The sequence below is a fragment of the Octopus bimaculoides genome, chromosome 23 (assembly GCF_046866305.1).
Source record: "Octopus bimaculoides isolate indiv1 chromosome 23, ASM4686630v1, whole genome shotgun sequence".
NCBI classification, from domain to species: domain Eukaryota; kingdom Metazoa; phylum Mollusca; class Cephalopoda; order Octopoda; family Octopodidae; genus Octopus; species Octopus bimaculoides.
In genome coordinates, this window is record NC_142950.1 from 10,792,207 (window position 1) to 10,812,206 (window position 20,000).

The window sequence follows — 20,000 nt, forward strand, 5'->3', positions numbered from 1 at the left end:
TGCAACTTACACCACTTCACCTTGGTCAGATCGATGGCTTGGCCATGAAATTAGTTCTTTCCGATCATTAAACAACGCAAATCTCAACCACGTCTACACTGACAAAACCACCACCACCACCACCACCACCACTAAGTCAATCATTGAGTCAATAAAGCAACTCTTTGTGTAGCCACTCAAGCAGCTAGAAATAGCAACCCAGTCTGCCTTCACCCTTTAGCATTTAAGCTAGCCATATCAAGCCAAATGTTCTACCTGTTTTTATGCTCAAACCAACCACATGGGGCCCAAGTATTCCACCTGGTTTATGGTGAAACAGGCCATATCAGACCCAAATATTCCACCTATTTTTATGTTCAAACTGACCATATTGGGCTCAAGCATTCTATGATTTATACTCAGTGGCCGTATCAGGCCCAAATATTTTTTGTTTATGCTCTAACTAGCCCCGAGTTTAGTGTTGAATGAAGAGATATTGGCATGGGGCGAAAAGCGAAAGTGAAAGCGAAATTGTGATGGCACCTGTACCAGTAGATCACTAAGAGCACCGTCCGAGCGTGATTGTTGCCAGAGCACCAGCTGTTTGGCTTCTGTGCCGGGGGCATGTAAATAGCACCATTTGAGCATGATTGTAATCAACGTCGCTCTCTTGGCACTTGTGCCAGTGGCACGTGAAAAGACATTCGAGCAAGTTCGTTGCCAGTACCGCTGGACTGGCCTGTGTGCAGGTGGCACGTAAAATACCATTTCGAGCGTGGTTGTTGCCAGTACCTCCTGACTGGCCTTCGTGCCAGTGGCACGTAAAAGCAGCCACTACACCCTCGGAGTGGTTGGCGTTAGGAAGGGCATCCAGCTGTAGAAACTCTGCCAAATCAGATTGGAGCCTGGTGTAGCCATCTGGTTCACCAGTCCTCAGTCAAATCGTCCAACCTATGCTAGCATGGAAAGCGGACGTTAAACGATGATGATGATGAACTAGCCCCACTGAACCCGAATATTCTACTTGTTCCATGTTCAAACTGGCCAGATCTTGCTTCCCACACCTACCCTACATTGTCATTCTAAAAATAAACAATCACATTCTAGAAAATAATGCACAAACAATTTAAACCACTGCAAATAAATAAGCATTACGTTTAGGACAGATGCCCAAGGAATCGCACAGGGAGACTGAACCTGAAACCACGTGGTTGCAAAGGAGTTTAACCTCATGGCCATTCCTGCACCTATGGTCAGGGGTGACACAAACACATATGCACACAGATGGTTATGCGGTGAGGAGCTTGGTTCCCAACTGCATGGTTCTACGTTCAGTCCCACTGCATGGCACCTCGAGCTGACCAAATCCTTGTGTGGATTGAGTAGATGGAAACTGAAAGAAGACTGTTTTATATATATCCTTTTACTCTTTTACCAGTTTCAGTCATTCGATTGCGGCCATGCTGGAGCACCGCCTTTAGTCGAACAAATTGACTCCAGTTCTTATTCTTTGTAAGCCTAGTACTTACTGTATCGGTCTCTTTTGCCAAACTGCTAAGTTACAGGGACGTAAACATAACATCAGTTGTCAAGTGATAGTGGGGGGGGGGGGAACATGATCTGATAGAAATAGCAACCAAATCTCTCAAATCACACCTTCTGTGGTCACTATAAAATAGTGCTAGAGTCTCTCTTAAATTGTATCCAATCATCTTAAATGACAATTTGAGATACTGAATATGACACACCCCTAAAAAGATGGAGAGGTCATCGGAGGAATGACTTTGTCCATAGCTCTTATATCTACTCTATTCGGGTTAACCTGGGGCTAAACAACAACAAAACCAACAACCAAGTAACTCTGCAGATTCTGTCATGCACTACTTGGGGCAGCCTCTATGTGGTCATCTAGACTGCACGAAATAGCAGCCAAATCACTCAAAAAAAAAAAAAAAATCAACCGTTATACCATCTACTGCTGCAACCATTATAACCACTCCTACCACTCTCATCATCGCTCTCCTCCTACTGCTCCTCTTGTTCAGTTCTCATTCTGGCAAAGGTTGATGGCCTGGAAGTTAGTTACTTTGTCAATGAACAATATACACCACAGCCTCTGCTGCACCGCCATCACCATCACCACCACCATCACCATCATCATCACTGTTACCACCATCACTACTGTAAGTTATAATCAATCAATCAATCAATCAATCATCATCATAATCCTGTTCCACCTTGGTATTGCTTGGTGATGGCCATGAAGTTAACTTCGAGTCAAGCAATACTGCAGCAGATGCTCTGCTAAGAAATTTACTGCCAAATCACATGGTTCTGGGTTCAGTCCCACTGTATGACACCTTGGGCAAGTGTCTTCCACTATAACATGAGGCTGACCAAAGCCTAGTACTTATTCTACAGGCCTCTTTGCTGAACTGCTAAGTTACGACGATATAAACACACTAACACCAATTGTCAAGTGATGATGGGGGAGGGAAACAGACAGACAGACACATACATACACACACACATACATGCATACATACATAGGATGGGCTTCTTTCAGTTTCTGTGTACGAAATCCACTCACAAGGCTTAGGTTGGCCTGAGGCTATAGTAGAAGACACTTGCTCTATGTACCATGCAGAGGGGCTGAACCCGGACCCATGGGGTTGGGAAGCAAGCTTCATACCACACAGCCACACCTCATGTATGTGTATGTGTACATTTACGTATACATGTGTGTGTGTGTGTGTGTGTGTGTGTGTGTATAGCATTTTAATGCATACTTTTCCATGCTAGCTCGGGTCACACAGAATTTACTTAGGCAGATTTTCTACAGCTGGATGCTCTTCCTGTTGCCAACACTCAACTGTTGCCAACCAAAGTAATATTTCCCCTATGGTCATACATTGTTTTCATGGTATTTTGGAAACTAATGGTACTCTTTGTCTTATTGACACTCATTCACAACTATCACATAATGTCAAGACAAGGTGGACACACACACACATACAATAGGCTTCTTTCAGTTTCCATTCACCAAACCCACTCAGAAGGCTAACTCAATGCTGTAATAGAAGAAACCCAAGGTGTTGAGCAGTGAAACTGAACCCAAAACCTTGTAATTTGGAAAGCAAACTTTTTAACCACACAGCCACATCTGTGCCTGCCTGTCTCTCTCTCTCTCTCTCTCTCTCTCTCTCTCTCTCTCTCTCTCTCTCTCTCTCTCTCTCTCTCTCTCTCTCTATATATATATATATATATATATATATATATATATACGGATAACAATAGATAACCTAAATTGTGCTGGTGCTTTGCTTATTTATTTATACATCTTGTATAATTTTTTTCACTTTATATATATATACACACATACATACTGGCACCACATAAAAAGTACCAAGTAAAAAATGTAAAGAGGTTTAGGTTAAGAAGAGCATTCCAGCAGTAAAAGCCATGCCAAAACAGATGGCCGGAGCTAGGTGTGTGTGTGTGTGTGTGTGTGTGTGTGTGTGTGTGTGTGTGTGTATGTATGTATGTATGTGAATGTGTGTGTGTGTGTGTGTGTGTGTGTGTGTGTGTGTGTATATCATCATCGTTTAACGTCCGCCTTCCATGCTAGCATGGGTTGGACGATTTGACTGAGGACTGGTGAAACCGGATGGCAACACCAAGGCTCTAATCTAATTTGGCAGAGTTTCTACAGCTGGATGCTCTTCCTAACGCCAACCACTCAGAGAGTGTAGTGGGTGCTTTTACGTGTCACCCGCACAAAAACGGCCATGCTCGAAATGGTGTCTTTTATGTGCCACCCGCAATAAATATATATATATATATATATATATATATATATATATATATATATATATATATATATATATATATATATATATATATATATATATATGTATGTAATATAATATGTGACAGTTATTCGGTTGCTATAATAACCATAATAAAACTCAGAGTTTTGGATGTTGGGGCGGAAACCTGCACCAGCATCTCTTCAGTTATTGAGGCAATCAAAATATGCTATGAAAATGACCGTTAAATAAGGGGAAAAAAACCGAGGGGGGGGGGGGGCAGGGTTAAAAAGTAAAGGAGTAAAAATGCTCATAACAATCGCGTATGCACGCATGTACATGCACATGCATGCACACACACACACTCGCATGGAACACACACATGCACACCTACACATACACCAATAGATGCACATATATATGCAACCATGCATGTACACGTATACATATCCACATACATGTATGTATGTGTATATATATATATATATATATATATATATATATATCCTCTGGTGAAGAGAATTGGCCTGCAAGAGTCCTGTGCCGGTGCCATACAAAAAGCACTTGTAAGTCAGTGCCACATAGAAAGCACTTGTGCCAGTGCCACAGAAAAAGAGCTCAGGCTAGTGGCACATCAGAAGCACCTAGCACACACTATAAAGTAGTTGGTGTTAGGAAGGGCATCCAGCTGTAGAAACCAGGCCAAATCTGACTGGGAGCTGGTGCAGGTCTCTGGCTTGCAAGCTCCAGTCAAACCGTCCATCCCATGCCAGCATGGAAAACGAACATTGAATGATGTGTGTATATATAAATATTACATCACATGCTATCATCATCATCACTGCTGCTACCATCAATATGCTTTGTCTATACTTTCTGTAAAGGTTGATGACTATAAAGCAAATTACATTCACCGTATGTTTAAACAAACCAAGCATCATCACCACCACCACCATTTCACATTAGTTAGTTTAGTAGCCTCAAGTTAGTTTACACTAAATAATAATACTAAATGAGATTTGCAACTGTTACCTTCACCACTACCATCACCACTACTTTAACTTCAGCTATTTCTACTTCTACCACTAATACAAGCACAATTTAACTTCAATCTCCTCAGGTGAATGTCCTCTCAGTCAATGCTACCATGTATTTGAACACTGTGCCTCACATCTTAAGATTTACACTAACATCACCACCTCCTCCACTGCTGCCAACATCTGGCTTCATAACCTGTTGGTCATTAACCCTTTTGTCACCATATTTCTGTTGAAAAACTCTTAACTTTGCTTCAATAAATTTCGAAAATATTGAAGTATTTACTTAAACAATTTAAACAACTTTGTTGTTATAAACCAGGTGGTGTTTTACTCTTTTACTCTTTGGAACATTTAAAAAAAAAACAACAAAAAACAAACACGAAATTCTGATGGAAGGTTTTAACTGAGATCAACCTAAGCCTTTTGTTACCATATTTCTATCGAAATACACTGTCCGTTTAAATTAATTTTCAAAATAACAAAGAATTTAGTAAAATAACTGTCATTATTTATCTGTTGTTTAAATTATAAATTAACATGAAATTTTGATGGAAGGTTTTAGCTGAGATCAACCTAAGCCTTTTGTTACCATATTTCTATCGAAATACACTGCCCTTGTTTAAATTAATTTTCAAAATAACAAAGAATTTAGTAAAATAACTTGTTATTTATCTAGTGTTTAGAATATGAAATTTTGATGAAAGTTTGAATTCTGATCACTTCAAAACAGGAAGTTTTTATCATAGAACCAGGGGCCAGTTTCAAGTGAGGAACAGAACATACAAACTGATAGTCACACTTTAATTGACCCTTTTGTTTCCATATTTCTACTAAAATACAGTTTATTTTTCAATGTTTTTTTTTCTTTTTAATTATGAAGAATTTAATAAAATAACTCATTATTAATCTAGTATTTGGGATATAAATCAACATGAAATTTAGACGGAAGGTTTTAATTTAAATCAATTTAGCCCTTTTTGTTTTAATTAATTTTGAAAATAATGAAGAATTTGGTAAAATAATTTTTGCCATTATTCATCTGGTGTATGGAATATACCAACACCACTTGTCAAGCAGTGATGAGACACACACACACACACACAGAGGATAGCCAAAGCTAAAACACCTATGATCACAGGTCTGCTGGATCAGGGCTGACCTGGGGTTCAACATCAACTATTTACAGAACAATCTCCATGGCTGTTTGATCTGCTAGAAATAACAACCAAATCTCCACTTCCCACTGAACCACACTTGTATAATGTAGTCCCAGAAACACTGTTTGAATCTGAAGAGGGTGGGGATGGTGGAGAATAAGAGACTAGATGGTCGTGATTGGAAAGCATTTCCTCACAGATGATGTTTGACCAGAAACTGGCCTATAGAGCTAAACAATAATATGTGAATCCTCACATGAGGTCCCAATCTTTAGGTCTGGAAACTGCTCCCCCTACCTTTAACCACCACCACCACCACTATTATCATTATTACTATCATCATCAACAACATCAGCAATATCAACATTACTACAATGTAGAAAGTTTAGAGCCAATGCGGAAGCCACATATTGCTCAGTTGACCTGCTAGAAACAGCAGCCAAATCAACTCTTGAATCACACCTTAATACCTTAAAACAAAACAAAAAAAAAAACACATTAAATAATGTAGTCTCAGATAAACTATGTCTGAAATACACCCTAACATTTGAAAAAAAGGACACATTAGATAATGTAGTCTTAGATACATTGTGCCTCAAACACACCTTAGTATTGAGTTGTCTGGAAAGTTCGTGCCGATTTTTAAAGGAAAGAAAAAGGTCAATAAATACTTGCCATTACATTTTTAATCAACCAAATATGAACCATTTTGTTACACAATACGTCTCCATCTCTCCTTTAACTTGAAAAATACCCTCTTCCCAGAATTGAGGTGGTTTCATGGCAAATAAGTTGAAAAGTAAGCTACTATAAATCGGCACGAACTTTCCGGACAACCCAATATAATTTGAATAAAAAGAACATTAAATAATGGTGGCATAATACACTTTTGTCTATTATATACCCTAAACTTGGTTTTTGATTTTTTTAAAAATAAAAATAGCACATTAAATGATATAGTCATAGATACATTATGCCTAAAAGAAAACAACAGAAAGACAAGACATGCATGAACCCACAAAAAAAAAAAAAAAGGACGATATTGGATAGAAAACTTTCGATCAAGGGCCTTGATGGAATAAGGACTGACCTAAGGTTAACCCATTACCTACCAGTGATCTCATATGAGATCACTTAAAAATTACAAATTTCGTAATTATCTGTCAATATTTACACATATCTAACCTTTTTGCTATATCTACTAGGTATATTTCTCTGATATTCAAATGAGGTTTGCTAATTTTTCACCCAATATCTCGCTTATTTCTATTTAAAATGGTATTTTGAAATGTTATTTTGATCATTCCAGCGTGTTTCTAAGGCTGTTTTATGCTAGAAATCAAAGTTTCATAAAAGAAATTCCAATTACTCTCTCTCTTTACTCTTTTACTTGTTTCAGTCATTTGACTGCGGCCATGCTGCAGCACCGCCTTTAGTTGAGCAAATCAACCCCAGGACTTATTCTTTCGATGCCTAGTACTTATTCTATAGGTCTCTTTTGCCGAACCGCTAGCATTGGTTGTCAAGGGATGTTGGGGGGACAAACACAGACACACAAACATACACACACACATATATATATATATATACATATATATACGACAGGCTTCTTTCAGTTTCTGTCTACCAAATCCACTCAAAAGGCTTTGGTCGGCCTGAGACTATAGTAGGAGACACTTACCCAAGGTGCCATGCAGTGGGACTGAACCCGGAACCATGTGGTTGGAAAGCAAGCTACTTACCACAAGACCACTCCTGCGTGTGTGTGTGTGTGGGAATTATGGGAGGTAATGGGTTAAAGAACAACAAACGGAAAGCATTTTAAACTCACCCTCACCCCACACTTCTGCCTCTCTGCTTGTCTATCTGTCTGTCTCTCCACACACACACACACACACACACACACACACACAGCTGTGTTGGAAAGAAACCAAATGACCATCGTTCTTCGTTTTCATTCCCCCCCACCGTCTTCGTTAGTCAACCTCACAGCTGTGTTCCTCCCTCTTTCTCTCCCTCCCCACCTCGACAACCACCACCACCACCGCTGCCATCAAGCACCTGATGTACTGCCCCCCACTCCCCCACACACACACTCCCATGCCTCCGCCCCAACCATCTAACACAAATATGAAAAAAAAAAAAAAAAGCGAATAACTGGGTCTCTGTGTCAAATCAATGTCGATCGTTACGGAAACGATCGATGGGGACAAAGCGCTCGCAACACGCACTCGCACACTAACACACGCACAAGTATTCAAATGCTGCATGCGCATGGGTGCATCCATGTGCTTTGTTGTACAACTGGGATGTGCGCTGCGAGAAGGGAGAGGGGTGAAGGAGCAGAAAGAGAGTGAAAGTGAGAGAGATAGGGGTGGAGAGCTAATGTGAAACTGAAAGCATGTTTGTGTGTGTGTGTCAGTGTGTCCTCGTGCATGTGGTGTGTTTGTATGTGTGTCTTTGCGTATTTGAGACTGTGTGTGTTTGTATGTGAGCTTGTGTGTGTGCATGGTTGTTTGTATATGGTCATGTGTATGGTGTAAATGTGAGAGAGAGAGAGAGAGAAATAGGAAAGAGAGAGGAGAGAGAGAAACAGGAGAGAGAGAGACAGAGATAGGAGAAAGAGAGAGAAAGGGTGAAAGAACAAATGAAAGAAAAAGGAGTGGGGAGAAAGAAGGAGGAAGAGAGAGAGGGTGAATGAGAGAGAAGGAGATGGAAAAGAGAGTGAAAGAGCGAATGAAAGGAAAGGAGTGAGGGAGTGGGGAGAGAGAAGGAAGGAGAGAGAGTGAAAGAGCAAGTGAAAGAAAAAAAGAGGACACGAGAGAGAGAAGGGGAGGAGGGAGAGAAAGAGTGAAAAGGCAAGTGAAAGAGAGAGTGGGGAAGAGAGGAGAAAACAATATATTTATGTGGCAGAGAAAGCATGTGTTGTTGATGTTTATTTTATGAACCTCTTTTCTACTCTAAGCACAAGGCCTGAAATTTTGGGGGAGAGGGCCAGTCGATTAGATTGACCCCAGTATGCAACTGGTACTTAATTTATCGACCCCTCGAAAGGATGAAAGGCAAAGTCAACCTCGGCAGAACATGTGTGTGTTTTGGCTTAGTGGTTGCAGTATTTGGTTCATGATAACAAAGTCGTAAGTTCGATTCCTGACACCGCATTCTGTCCTTGGGCAAGATACTTTTATTTCACGTTGCTCCAGTGCACTCAGCTGGCAAAAATGAGTAGTACCTGTAATTCAAAGGGGGCCAGCCTTGTCACATTCTGCATTACACTGAACCTCCCTGAGGAACTTGTTATGGGTATGCACATTTGTGAAGTGCTCATCCCATCATCATCATCATCATCATCATCATTGCTTCAAGTCTGTAGCAGCTGGCCAGGCAGAAGACAGTACTAGACTTCCATGTCAGTTTCAGCACAGTTTCTATGGCTGGATGCCCTTCTTAACACCAACCACCCCACAGAGTCAATCCCTTGCACATTAATTCACGAGTAAGCTGCTCCATTGATCAGATCAACTGGAACCCTCATTGTCATAACAGACAGAGAGCCAGTCTGCACATAAGTGTATAGGGCCATTGCCAGTACCGCCGGACTGGCCCTCGTGCCGGTGGTACGTAAAAACCACCCACTACACTCTCGGAATGGTTGGCGTAAGGATGGGCATCCAGCTGTAGAAACTCTGCCAAATCAGATTGGAGCCTGGTGTAGCCATCTGGTTCGCCAGTCCCCAGTCATATCGTCCAACCCATGCTAGCATGGAAAGCGGACATTAAACAATGATGATGATGATATATGTGTGTGTGTATGTAAGCTTGTAGTTGCATAAAAACTGTGTGCATGTAAGTATACATGAGATGGTGTGCAGCACATGTTGTATACATATGTTTGTGTGAGTATGCAAAACAGAAAACGGAGGGCAGTGGTGGGAGTGAGCAGGGGGAAAATGCCAATTTGAAATGCTTACCTTCACACTTCATGCCGACTAAACCACAACCCCAGATGTAATCATTACCTGTAATTAGAAAAGAAATATGGATGCAAAGGTGTGCAACATCAATTTGGATATATATATATATATATATATATATATAATATAATGTAAGGATAAAATCTTTATAAGAATTTATCAAGTAGTCAGCGTGAAAAAACCTCATAAGGGGAAAAAAAAATCCATCATTTTTTTCCATAAATATATATAATTTAATTTATATAAAGGCATTACTATACAATAATGCCTCACGCTTAGAGGGACTTCATAAGTCAAAACTACCAAAATAAGCACATTTTTACCGATCGCAAGGGAATGCAACTTTCAAAGCTAACCTCCTAAAAACTTTTAACTTAACAGCAAACCAATGGTTTCATAATTAACACAGAAAAACTATGCAGTAAGCTGCAACTTTTATTCATCAGTGCACATACGAAGTCCCTCTAAGCGTGAGGCATTATTGTATAGTAATGCCCTTATATAAATTAAATTATATATATATATATATATGTATATATATATTGTAAATATAAACAATTAAACTTTTGAACTCAGAATTACTGGTGCTTAGTTCCTTGAGGGGTAGGGGAATGAAAGATAGAGTTGACCTCTGCAGCATTTGAATTCAGAAAGTAAAGAGCCAGAACAAATACCACAAAGCATTTTATCTGCTACACTTATGATGCTGCTAGTACTGCTGCTGCTGCTAATAATAATAATAATAATAATAATAATAATATTAATAATAATAATAATAATAATAATAATAATAATACCCTGATGCAGTAGGGAGTGGCTCTCATGGCTTCCGACCTTAACTGATTGGAAGTGTTATCATGTACATGTTTTGTTTTGGTGTAAAAGATGAGCTACAGCAAATATTCTGCTCTATAACACAGATTTGCTTGTCAGTTGCTTGACCTTAACCAGTTGAGCATGTCCCTTGGTGATTGACGATATAGCCATGTGTTGAGAGGAATTCTTTGCGGTTTGAATAATTCACCTCTGGAAACATCGGTGTTTTGTTAAACATCCTTAAACTTTATGCAGGGACCTTTTGAATGGGATGGGCTACTCGACCTGAAGAAAATTCTAACTGGGCCCCACCTGCAAGGTTATGCGCTGTTTATCTTGATCACCATGTCAAGCACATATGGTTGTGATGCATGTGCCTGGTGTACCCTTATCAGACGGGTAGTCATGGTGGGTATACTGGGCTTCGTTGAACTTTGATGGCATGCACTGCTTTCTCACTCCATAATAATAATAATAATAATATATATAACATACAGAAAATTGCACTACTGGGTACTGCACACATTCTACGCAAAACACTTTCAATACAGTAAACATAAGAGCACCACAGCAAACCACAGCACATACCCAAGGCGCACAGAGCTGCGCTCGGTAGTGAAGTGAAAGCACGTTATAAAAATAAAACTACTGAATAATAATAATAATAATATTAAAAATAATAATGAAAGTTTCAAATTTTGGCACAAGGCCAGTAATTTTGTGGGAGGGGGCAAGTCAATTACATCGACCCCAGTTCTCAATCGGTACTTATTTCATCAACCCCCAAAATATAAAAGGCAAAGTTGACCAAGGCAGAATTTGAACTGAGAAAGTAAATAGTCAGGAGAAATGCTACTAAAACATTTTGTGCGACACACCAAAGATTCTTATTTTTTTATTGTCCACAAGGGGCTAAACACAGAGGGGACAAACAAGGACAGACAAAGGGATTAAGTTGATTACATCGACCCCAGTGTGTAACTGGTATTTAATTTATCGACCCCGAAAGGATGAAAGGCAAAGTTGACCTCGGCAGAATTTGAACTCAGAACCTAACGGCAGACGAAATACCGCTGAGCATTTCGCCTGGTGTGTTAACGCTTCTGCCAGCTTGCTGCCTTAATAATAACAAGAGCACTCAGAGGGCACAAACCTCCACAAAGATAACACCAATGACCTCTCAATGATTAGCCAGAGATAATTTTTTAAATGAGAATATCTTAAATAAACTCGACTGCTCTCACAAACGAGAATACTAAAAATGAACCTCTCTCTCAACAATTTAAGTAAAAAAACAGGAAAAATAATCCAGAATCCTCATCCGGCACCAGCTCGATCCCCAAATCTAATCAGTTTGTGCCAGTCATGAGGCCAAACATCCCTGAAAGTTTCATCCAAATCTATCCAGCGGTTCTTGAGATATCTTGTCCACGGACAAACATGAGTGAAAACAATACCTCTGTCTTTGAAAAGGCGGAGGTAAAAATCCTTTCAAATTTTGGTACAAGATGAACAATTTTGAGGAGAGTGAACCAGCAGATTATACCGACCCCCAGTATTTGACTGGTACTTTGATTCCCGAGGGGATGAAAGGCAAAGTCAACTTAAATGGAATTTGAACTAAGAACATAAAAAACTTCTTTTACTTGTTTCAGTCAGTTGAATGCGGCCATGCTGGAGCACTGCCTTAGAGGGTTTTAGTCAAGCAAATCGCCCCAGGACTTATTTTATCAGTCTCTTTTGCCGAACCACTAATTTACAGGGATGTAAACACACCAACACCAGTTGTCAAGCAGTGAGGGGGGGCATGGGCACACAGACACACACACAAGCTTCTTTCAGTTTCCATCTACCAAATTCACTCGCAAGGTTTTGGTTGCCTGAGGCTATAGAAGAAATTTGCCCAAGGTGGCACACAGTGGAACTGAACCCGGAACCATGTGGTTGGGAAGCAATCTACTTACCACATGGCCACGCCTGCACCTATGCTAAATATTCTACCAGATCACTGCCAACCTGAGAAACTCAAAACATAAAAAACCAAAAGAAATGTCACTAATTATTTTGTCTTGTGTCTGATATGCTAACAATCCTGCCAGTTCATTGCCTTAATGATAACGCTTAGTAAATTTGAGGGGAGGGGCAAATCAATTAAATCAACCCTGGTCCTTGTTTTATTGGCTCCAAAAGGATGAAAAGTAAATCCGACCTTGGCAGAATCTGAAACCAGAATGTATATAACCAGAAGAGACCACTAAGTATGCTGTCCAGTGTGTTAATTTCTGCCAGCCTGTTGCCTTAGTACCATTAATAATAATAATAATAATCCTTTCTACTATAAGCACAAGGTCCAAAGTTCTAAGGAAGAGGGTTAGTTGATTACATCAACCCCAGTACATATTTTACTGACCCTGAAAGGAAAAAAAAGCTAAGTTGACCTCAGTGAAGTTTGAACTCGAAATGCTAAGACCGACAAAATGACATTAAGCATTTTGTCCAGCATGCCAGCAATTCTTATTTCTTTACTACCCACAAGGGGCTACACACAGAGGGGGACAAACAAACGGATTAAGTTGATTATATCAACTCCAGTGTGTAACTGGTACTTATTTAATCGACCCTGAAAGTATGAAAGGCAAAGTCGACCTCGACGGAATTTGAACTCAGAACATAGCCGCAGACGAAATACCGCTAAGCATTTCGCCCGCCGTGCTAACGTTTCTGCCAGCTCACTGCCTCAATGCCAATCATAACAATAGTAGCAGCAGTAGCAGTAGTAATAATAATAATAATAATAATAATAATAATAATAATCTTTTCTACTCTAGGCACAAGGCCTGAAATTTTGGGGGAGGAGACGAGAAGATTACATCAATCCCAATGTTTCACTGGTATTTAATTTATCAACCCTGAGAGGATGAAAGGCAAGGTCAACCTTAGCAGAATTTGAACTCAGAATGTAAGGACAGATGAAATGCCACTAAGCATTTCGCCCAGTGTGCTAATGATTCTGCCAGCTTGCCTTCTTTGTAATAATAATAATAATAATAAAAGTGAAAAACAATACTTACAGTAAATGCACAAAATAGGTCGCAGAAAATAACTCTTTACTAATCTATGAGGTACACCTGGTGGCCCTGAAACGATTGAAGAAAGTATAACAGGTGAGTTGTATTGAAATAAAAAAATTTAAAAAAACGACAGGTAAATTGCACAGGAATGAAATATGACAGGTAAATAGGCATCAGAATGGTTAAGTAGTACTGAAAGTGGAACAGTGTGAAATTTAAAAGGAAAAGATAAACAGACAAAAAAAAGAAAGAAAAAAAAATACTTGTGTAAACAAAATATGCTAAATATGCCTGAGGTTATTAAAAGCTCGTTAGATGCATAGCAAAATTTAAAACACTTGAGGGTGGTAATTGTTTCCATGTTTACAGATATGTATTTTATAGAAGAGGCTTTAAAGTTAAATTAAGGAGGTATATAAATGTGAGTGTGTGTGTGTGTGTGTGTGTGTATATATATATATATATATACACACACACACGCGCGCGCGTAGGTATGTAAACAAATAAAAAGCACCAGATTCATGGAGTGGAAGTTAAACATCTCCAACTAATTAACTTAGCCTTATATTTACATCTTCTATTCTTTTGTTCTACCAAAGTACATCAGACATTTGGCTACGGCCATGCTGGAGCACAACTTTGAAGAATTTTTAGTCGAATGAATTGACCCCAATACTTTTTTGTTTTTGTTTTTTTACAAGCCTAGTACTCATCCTCTTTTGCTGAACCACTAAATTCCAGGGATGTAAACGCACCAACTCTGGTTATCAAGAGTGAATAAATACGAGTTACATTTGACAGAGTACAGTAGAGAGTTCTTGTGTTGGGAGTTGCTTGATGACCTTTAGAAGTGCCAGTATCATGTAAAAAGCATCCAGTACCTTCTGAGAAGTGGTTGGTGTTAGGGAGGGCATCAATCCAGAGAAACCACATCAAGAAAGTCACTGGAGCTCGACAGTCCTCTGGCTTGTCGGCTCAAGTCAAATCACCTAACCGATTGATGTATGGAAAATGGACATTAAATGGTGGTGACAACAATGATGATGATGTTACCCGAGTAACATAAGCTGTCAACTACTTTTAGTGACGTTTTTGGACAGCTGAAAGAATTCACTGCATGGTTACATTTATTGCTAACTACTCAGGTACATCTGCTATCAACCAAGTTCTTTTCTTTCAGCTTAAATTTGGTCCCAACTTCATTACTTTATGCATCCCTAATTTTCATTAGGCTCATTTCTTTTCTTCATATTGACCTATGGTCACTTCCCATATGGCAGTAGAGTTCTTTCTTGCAGTTGGATATACTTTCAGTCACCTTGGTTCTACTATGGTCACTTTTAGCCAGTGGAGGCGCAATGACCCGGTGGTTGGGCAGCAGACTCGCGGTCATAGGACCGCGGTTTCGATTCCCAGACCGGGCGTTGCGAGTGTTTATTGAGCGAAAACACCTAAAGCTCCACGAGGCTCCGGCAGGGGATGGTGGCAAACCCTGCTGTACTCTTTCACCACAACTTTCTCTCACTCTTACTTCCTGTTTCTGTTGTGCCTGTAATTCAAAGGGTCAACCTTGTCACACTCTGTGTCACGCTGACTATCCCCGAGAACTACGTTAAGGATACATGTGTCTGTGGAGTGCACAGCCACTTGCACGTTAATTTCACGAGCAGGCTGTTCCGTTGATCGGATCAACTGGAACCCTCGACGTCGTAAGTGACGGAGTGCCAACAACAACAACTTTTAGCCAATTAACTTCTTCCATTCCAGCCACCAGGATCGCAAGCTTACGTAAAGCCATCACTCACAAGTGACCTGATAGCCTGTACCATGCTATTGCAAATTGTTTGGAAGTACACGTGTACTTGCAAGCAAACACAGGCGCCATTCTCAGCCCTCCCACCATTTGATCCAGTGGAATATTAAGAATGTGACAGCTCTGAAACTCATCTGAGACCACGCCCGGTCCTTTGATACAAACTTGTTTTAACCCTTAAGCCTTCAGATTGCTCTGTCAAAAGCAATGATTTTTTTATTCACGTCAAAATCTCAAAGCTATGAGATAATGCATGATTAATTCAAAACAAATGTGAATAGATAAGTATTACATTTGACAGAATAATCCGAATGCTAAAGGGTTAGAACAGGTTTGTGTCCCATGATCAGGGGTTGTCTCATGAGAGTTACAGAACACAAACTGATAGTCATAAAATATTTAATCCTTTAACATTTAAACTGGCCGTATTCAACCTAATTATTTTGCTAGTTTTATGTTCAAACCAACCAGATCTGGCTTTCCACACCTACCCTACAATGCCATTCTAAAATTTAAAAAAAATAAACAATCACATCACCGAAATCTCAAAGCCACAAGATGATGCATAATTAATTTTAAAAAACTGTGTGAATGAATAAATAATATATCTGACAGAAAAATCTGAATGCCAAGGGGTCAATCCTTTTTTTGTTATCTTATTTCTTTTGAAATATACAGCCCTTTATTTCAATTAATTTTGAAACTAACTCTCTTTTACTTGTTTCAGTCATTTGACTGCGGTCATGCTGGAGCACCGCCTTTAGTCGAGCAAATCAACCCCAGGACTTATTCTTTGTAAGCCTAGCACTTATTCTATCGGTTCTCTTTTGCCGAACCGCTAAGTTACGGGGACATAAACACACAAGCATCGGTTGTCAAGGGATGTTGGGGGGACAAACACAAACATATACACACACAAACATACACACACACACACATATATATATATATATATAATAGAGTTATTAATATTTCTAAGTCTCTCTAAAGGAGACTACGACAGCGGTACTGGAAATTAATAGTTATCGCCAAGCCAACATGGCAGTCCCAAAATTAAGACGAAAGCTGCCGTGAATTAGCTCCAAGAAGCCATCGCCTCTAGCTAGCTATCGGGCTTCTTTCAGTTTCCATCTACCAAATCCACTCACAAGGTATTGGTCGGCCCGAGGCTATAGTAGAAGACACTTGCCGAAGGTGCCATGCAGTGGGATTGAACCCGGAACCATGTGGTTGGTAAGGAAGCTACTTACCACACAGCCAAAACAACTTTTGTCATTATCAAGCTGGTATTTGGAAAAATAACGAAGAAATTTTGATGGAATGTTTTAATTTAGATCATTTTAGAAAACAGAATCAGTGTCACAGAGCCAGCCAGGGTGGTGGTCTAAGGTGGGTTGGTATCAAAAGGGTTTATATTAAAAAAAAAAAAGGGAAAAAGAAAAACTAACATCTTAAAGAAGCCTCAACTGTAGGGTGGGAAAGTGAGTCAGTTAAAAACTCAGATGAGAACTTGTTGCTCTTAACCCCTCCCAAAAAGAGCCCTGATCAGACAGATTTATGATCAAGAGCATTAAAGCAATGAGCATCACATCTTCCCCCCACCCCCATGTGGAGGTAAATAAAAGACCAAAAAATTCAATTAATGTGTCCTTCCTTTTATTTTCTGATAGGGTGTGATTTGAGGGAGTCTTGGTTGTTATGTCTAGTAGATAAAAGCCATCAGAGATTCACTTGTATCAGCAGAGGTGGTGAAGGTGGTGGTGACTGCAGTGATGGTAGTGTTGTTGTTGGTGGTGGTGGTATTGATGGTGGTGGTGGTAAGTATGTAGGTTGTTGTTGGTGACTGCTGCCACTGCAGCATGCATCTGTGTGCAATGGAAACCAGAGCGAAACACAGCAACAAACTGATCCCATCTGAATTTGATCCAATGACACCAGCAACAAAGATTGCAATAGCAACTAGCTTTCTGCTACTGATGACGACATTGATGATGGAGGTGGTGGTGGTGGTGGTGGTGATGATGGTGATGGTGGTGGTGGTGGTGGTCGTGGTGGTAGCAGTGGTGGTAGTGGCAGTGGTGATGATGGCAGTAATGAATGTGGGGGGCAGTGATGACAATGACGGTGATGGTGGTGGTGATGATGATGATGGTGGTGTTGGTGGTGATAGTGGAAATGTACCAATGACAAGTGGTGGTCATGATGGTGATAATGATGATGATTTGATACTTCTGATGATGATGATGACGATGATGATGATGATGATGATGATGATGACGATGATGATAATGACGATGATGATAATGACGATGATGATGATGGTGGTGGAGATGATGAAATATGTTGCTGGTATCATCAAGAAAGTTCTGACGTGGTGTCAATAGCACACGCGGTGGCAATGGTGGTGGCAGGGTTGCTGGGAGTGCAAGGGGGAGGGAATAAGAATACTGAGTGGAGATATTGGAGTGGAGACATAGAGGGGAGTCTGTGGGGGTCGAATGAAAAGACGAGATGAGATAAAAAAAAATCCTTCCAAGACGGAACATGACCTTGTACAGTGAAGCACATGTTTGTGTGCATGTCTATATGTATATATGTGTGTGTGTGTGTGTTTATACATGTATGTGTACACACATGTTAGTTAATGTATCTTGGCACTGTATATGTTGGTAAGAGCAGGATGCAGCATCAGTTTATAGCTGTTTTTGGCAAGATAATGCTTAAATATCAGTCAGATAATGTTTATATATATATATATATATATATATATATATATATATATATGATGCATCTATCATCTATGTGTGTGTGTGTGTGTGTGTGTGTGTGTGTGTGTGTGTGTGTGTGTGTGTGTGCATATGTTTATTTATGTGTATGTATACATATGTATGCACACATATATGTGCATATACACACACTTATATACATACATAATTAATTATACACATACATACACACTCACACACAACATTTGCACATTTTTTATATCCAGATTTGGTTTTGTTTTGTTTTTTCTTCTTCCCCCATTCAAGCACAGGTTAGATGTATATACAACTGGAAAGGTGCTTTAGACTTGGATGTCCTTCCTATCACAAACACCATCTTAAGAACAAAGGATCTCTTATTTCTCACGATTTTGAAGACGCAAACTGAACAGATGAAATGTTAATGGTTGAAGTTAATTTCTATTGAAAGACACTGCTTTGCAATTTGATTAGAACAAAAAGAAATTCACAGCATCTCTTCTAACTTCATGCTCTGAGCTCAAATTCTGCCAAAATCAACATTGCCATTCCTTTTTTCAGGGTTGCTAAAAATAAGTACCCCTCAATCACTGGGGTCAATGTAATCAACTTACCCACTTCTCTGAAATTAAGGGCCACATGCCAAAATTTCAAGACATTGTTGAACTGGTGCTTGGGACATAAATGGAAGGTTTTAATTTAGATCCCTTTAAAAGGGGAAGCTTGCATCAGAGAACCAAAGGCAGCCTCGGGTAGGTTGGTATTATAAGGGTCATGCATTTATTGTCATTGCTTTGCTTGTGGTAGAGTGCAACATCAATCACTTTGATGTCACGCATTTTTAACCCCCACCATCATCCCCACCAAGCCTTTGGTGGTAAGTAGTGATGGCGGTGGAGGGGGGGTACCAGAAAAACCAAAGAAACACCACCATATTGGAAGCATTTGGGCTGGTGCTTTGGTCTGAGGATAACTTGATATCTTTACTGCCAGTGACTTATAGTTCAGTCCTCTTGTTCCCCTCACCAGAATTAGAGGGCCTTTCAAACAAATCAAGTGTTGGACATTTCTTTTGACTAAGACCAATAATAACTACCACTACCATTATTACAACCCTTACAGAAGTTTAAGTTCCACATTGTCATTCTTTTATTGTTACATCATAATGTCTCATTGACAAGAGTATCAGTTGCCAGCCAGGTGGTAAATGTATAAGGAAAGACTAATTATGAAGAAGAGAGGGAGAGAGAGAGAGTGAGGCATATACTACTATGACTGTCCAGTCCAATAAGCTGAAACTCGTGTTTAATAAATGCATCAGCATAACAAACATACCATGTATTTCATATGGCTTTTACAGTAAGAGTAAAGTTAAATTTATAATCAAAATACTTGGAAGTATTAGATCTAAAGAGAACTGAATATGAGGCAAAGTTCAAAATATAAATTGGTTTAATATTATACTGAAGTTAAGACAATAAGAATTTTAATTGTTGAAGATTTCTCCAGTAACTATTTTACTAAATCGCTGGAAAACCTGCACTGCTCTGTCACAAATGGCAGTAGTTATTCATGTTCATAACTTGTGCCATATAAT

The 20,000-nt window shown here is 39.6% G+C and overlaps 1 protein-coding gene across 11 annotated transcripts in view; it reads right to left on the minus strand.

Annotated features, from left to right (window-relative positions):
• LOC106879157 (phosphatidylinositol 3-kinase regulatory subunit alpha) overlaps positions 1-20,000 on the minus strand; it is a 204,836-nt gene that overhangs the window by 28,537 nt on the left and 156,299 nt on the right. For all 11 annotated transcript variants that reach the window (XM_089340052.1, XM_089340049.1, XM_089340053.1 and 8 more), the window contains 2 exons: positions 13,847-13,912; positions 9,957-10,004 (listed from right to left, as the gene is read on the minus strand). In XM_089340052.1, the coding sequence (XP_089196178.1) occupies positions 9,957-10,004; positions 13,847-13,912 (114 nt within the window). The remainder of the gene's footprint in view (positions 1-9,956; positions 10,005-13,846; positions 13,913-20,000) is intronic.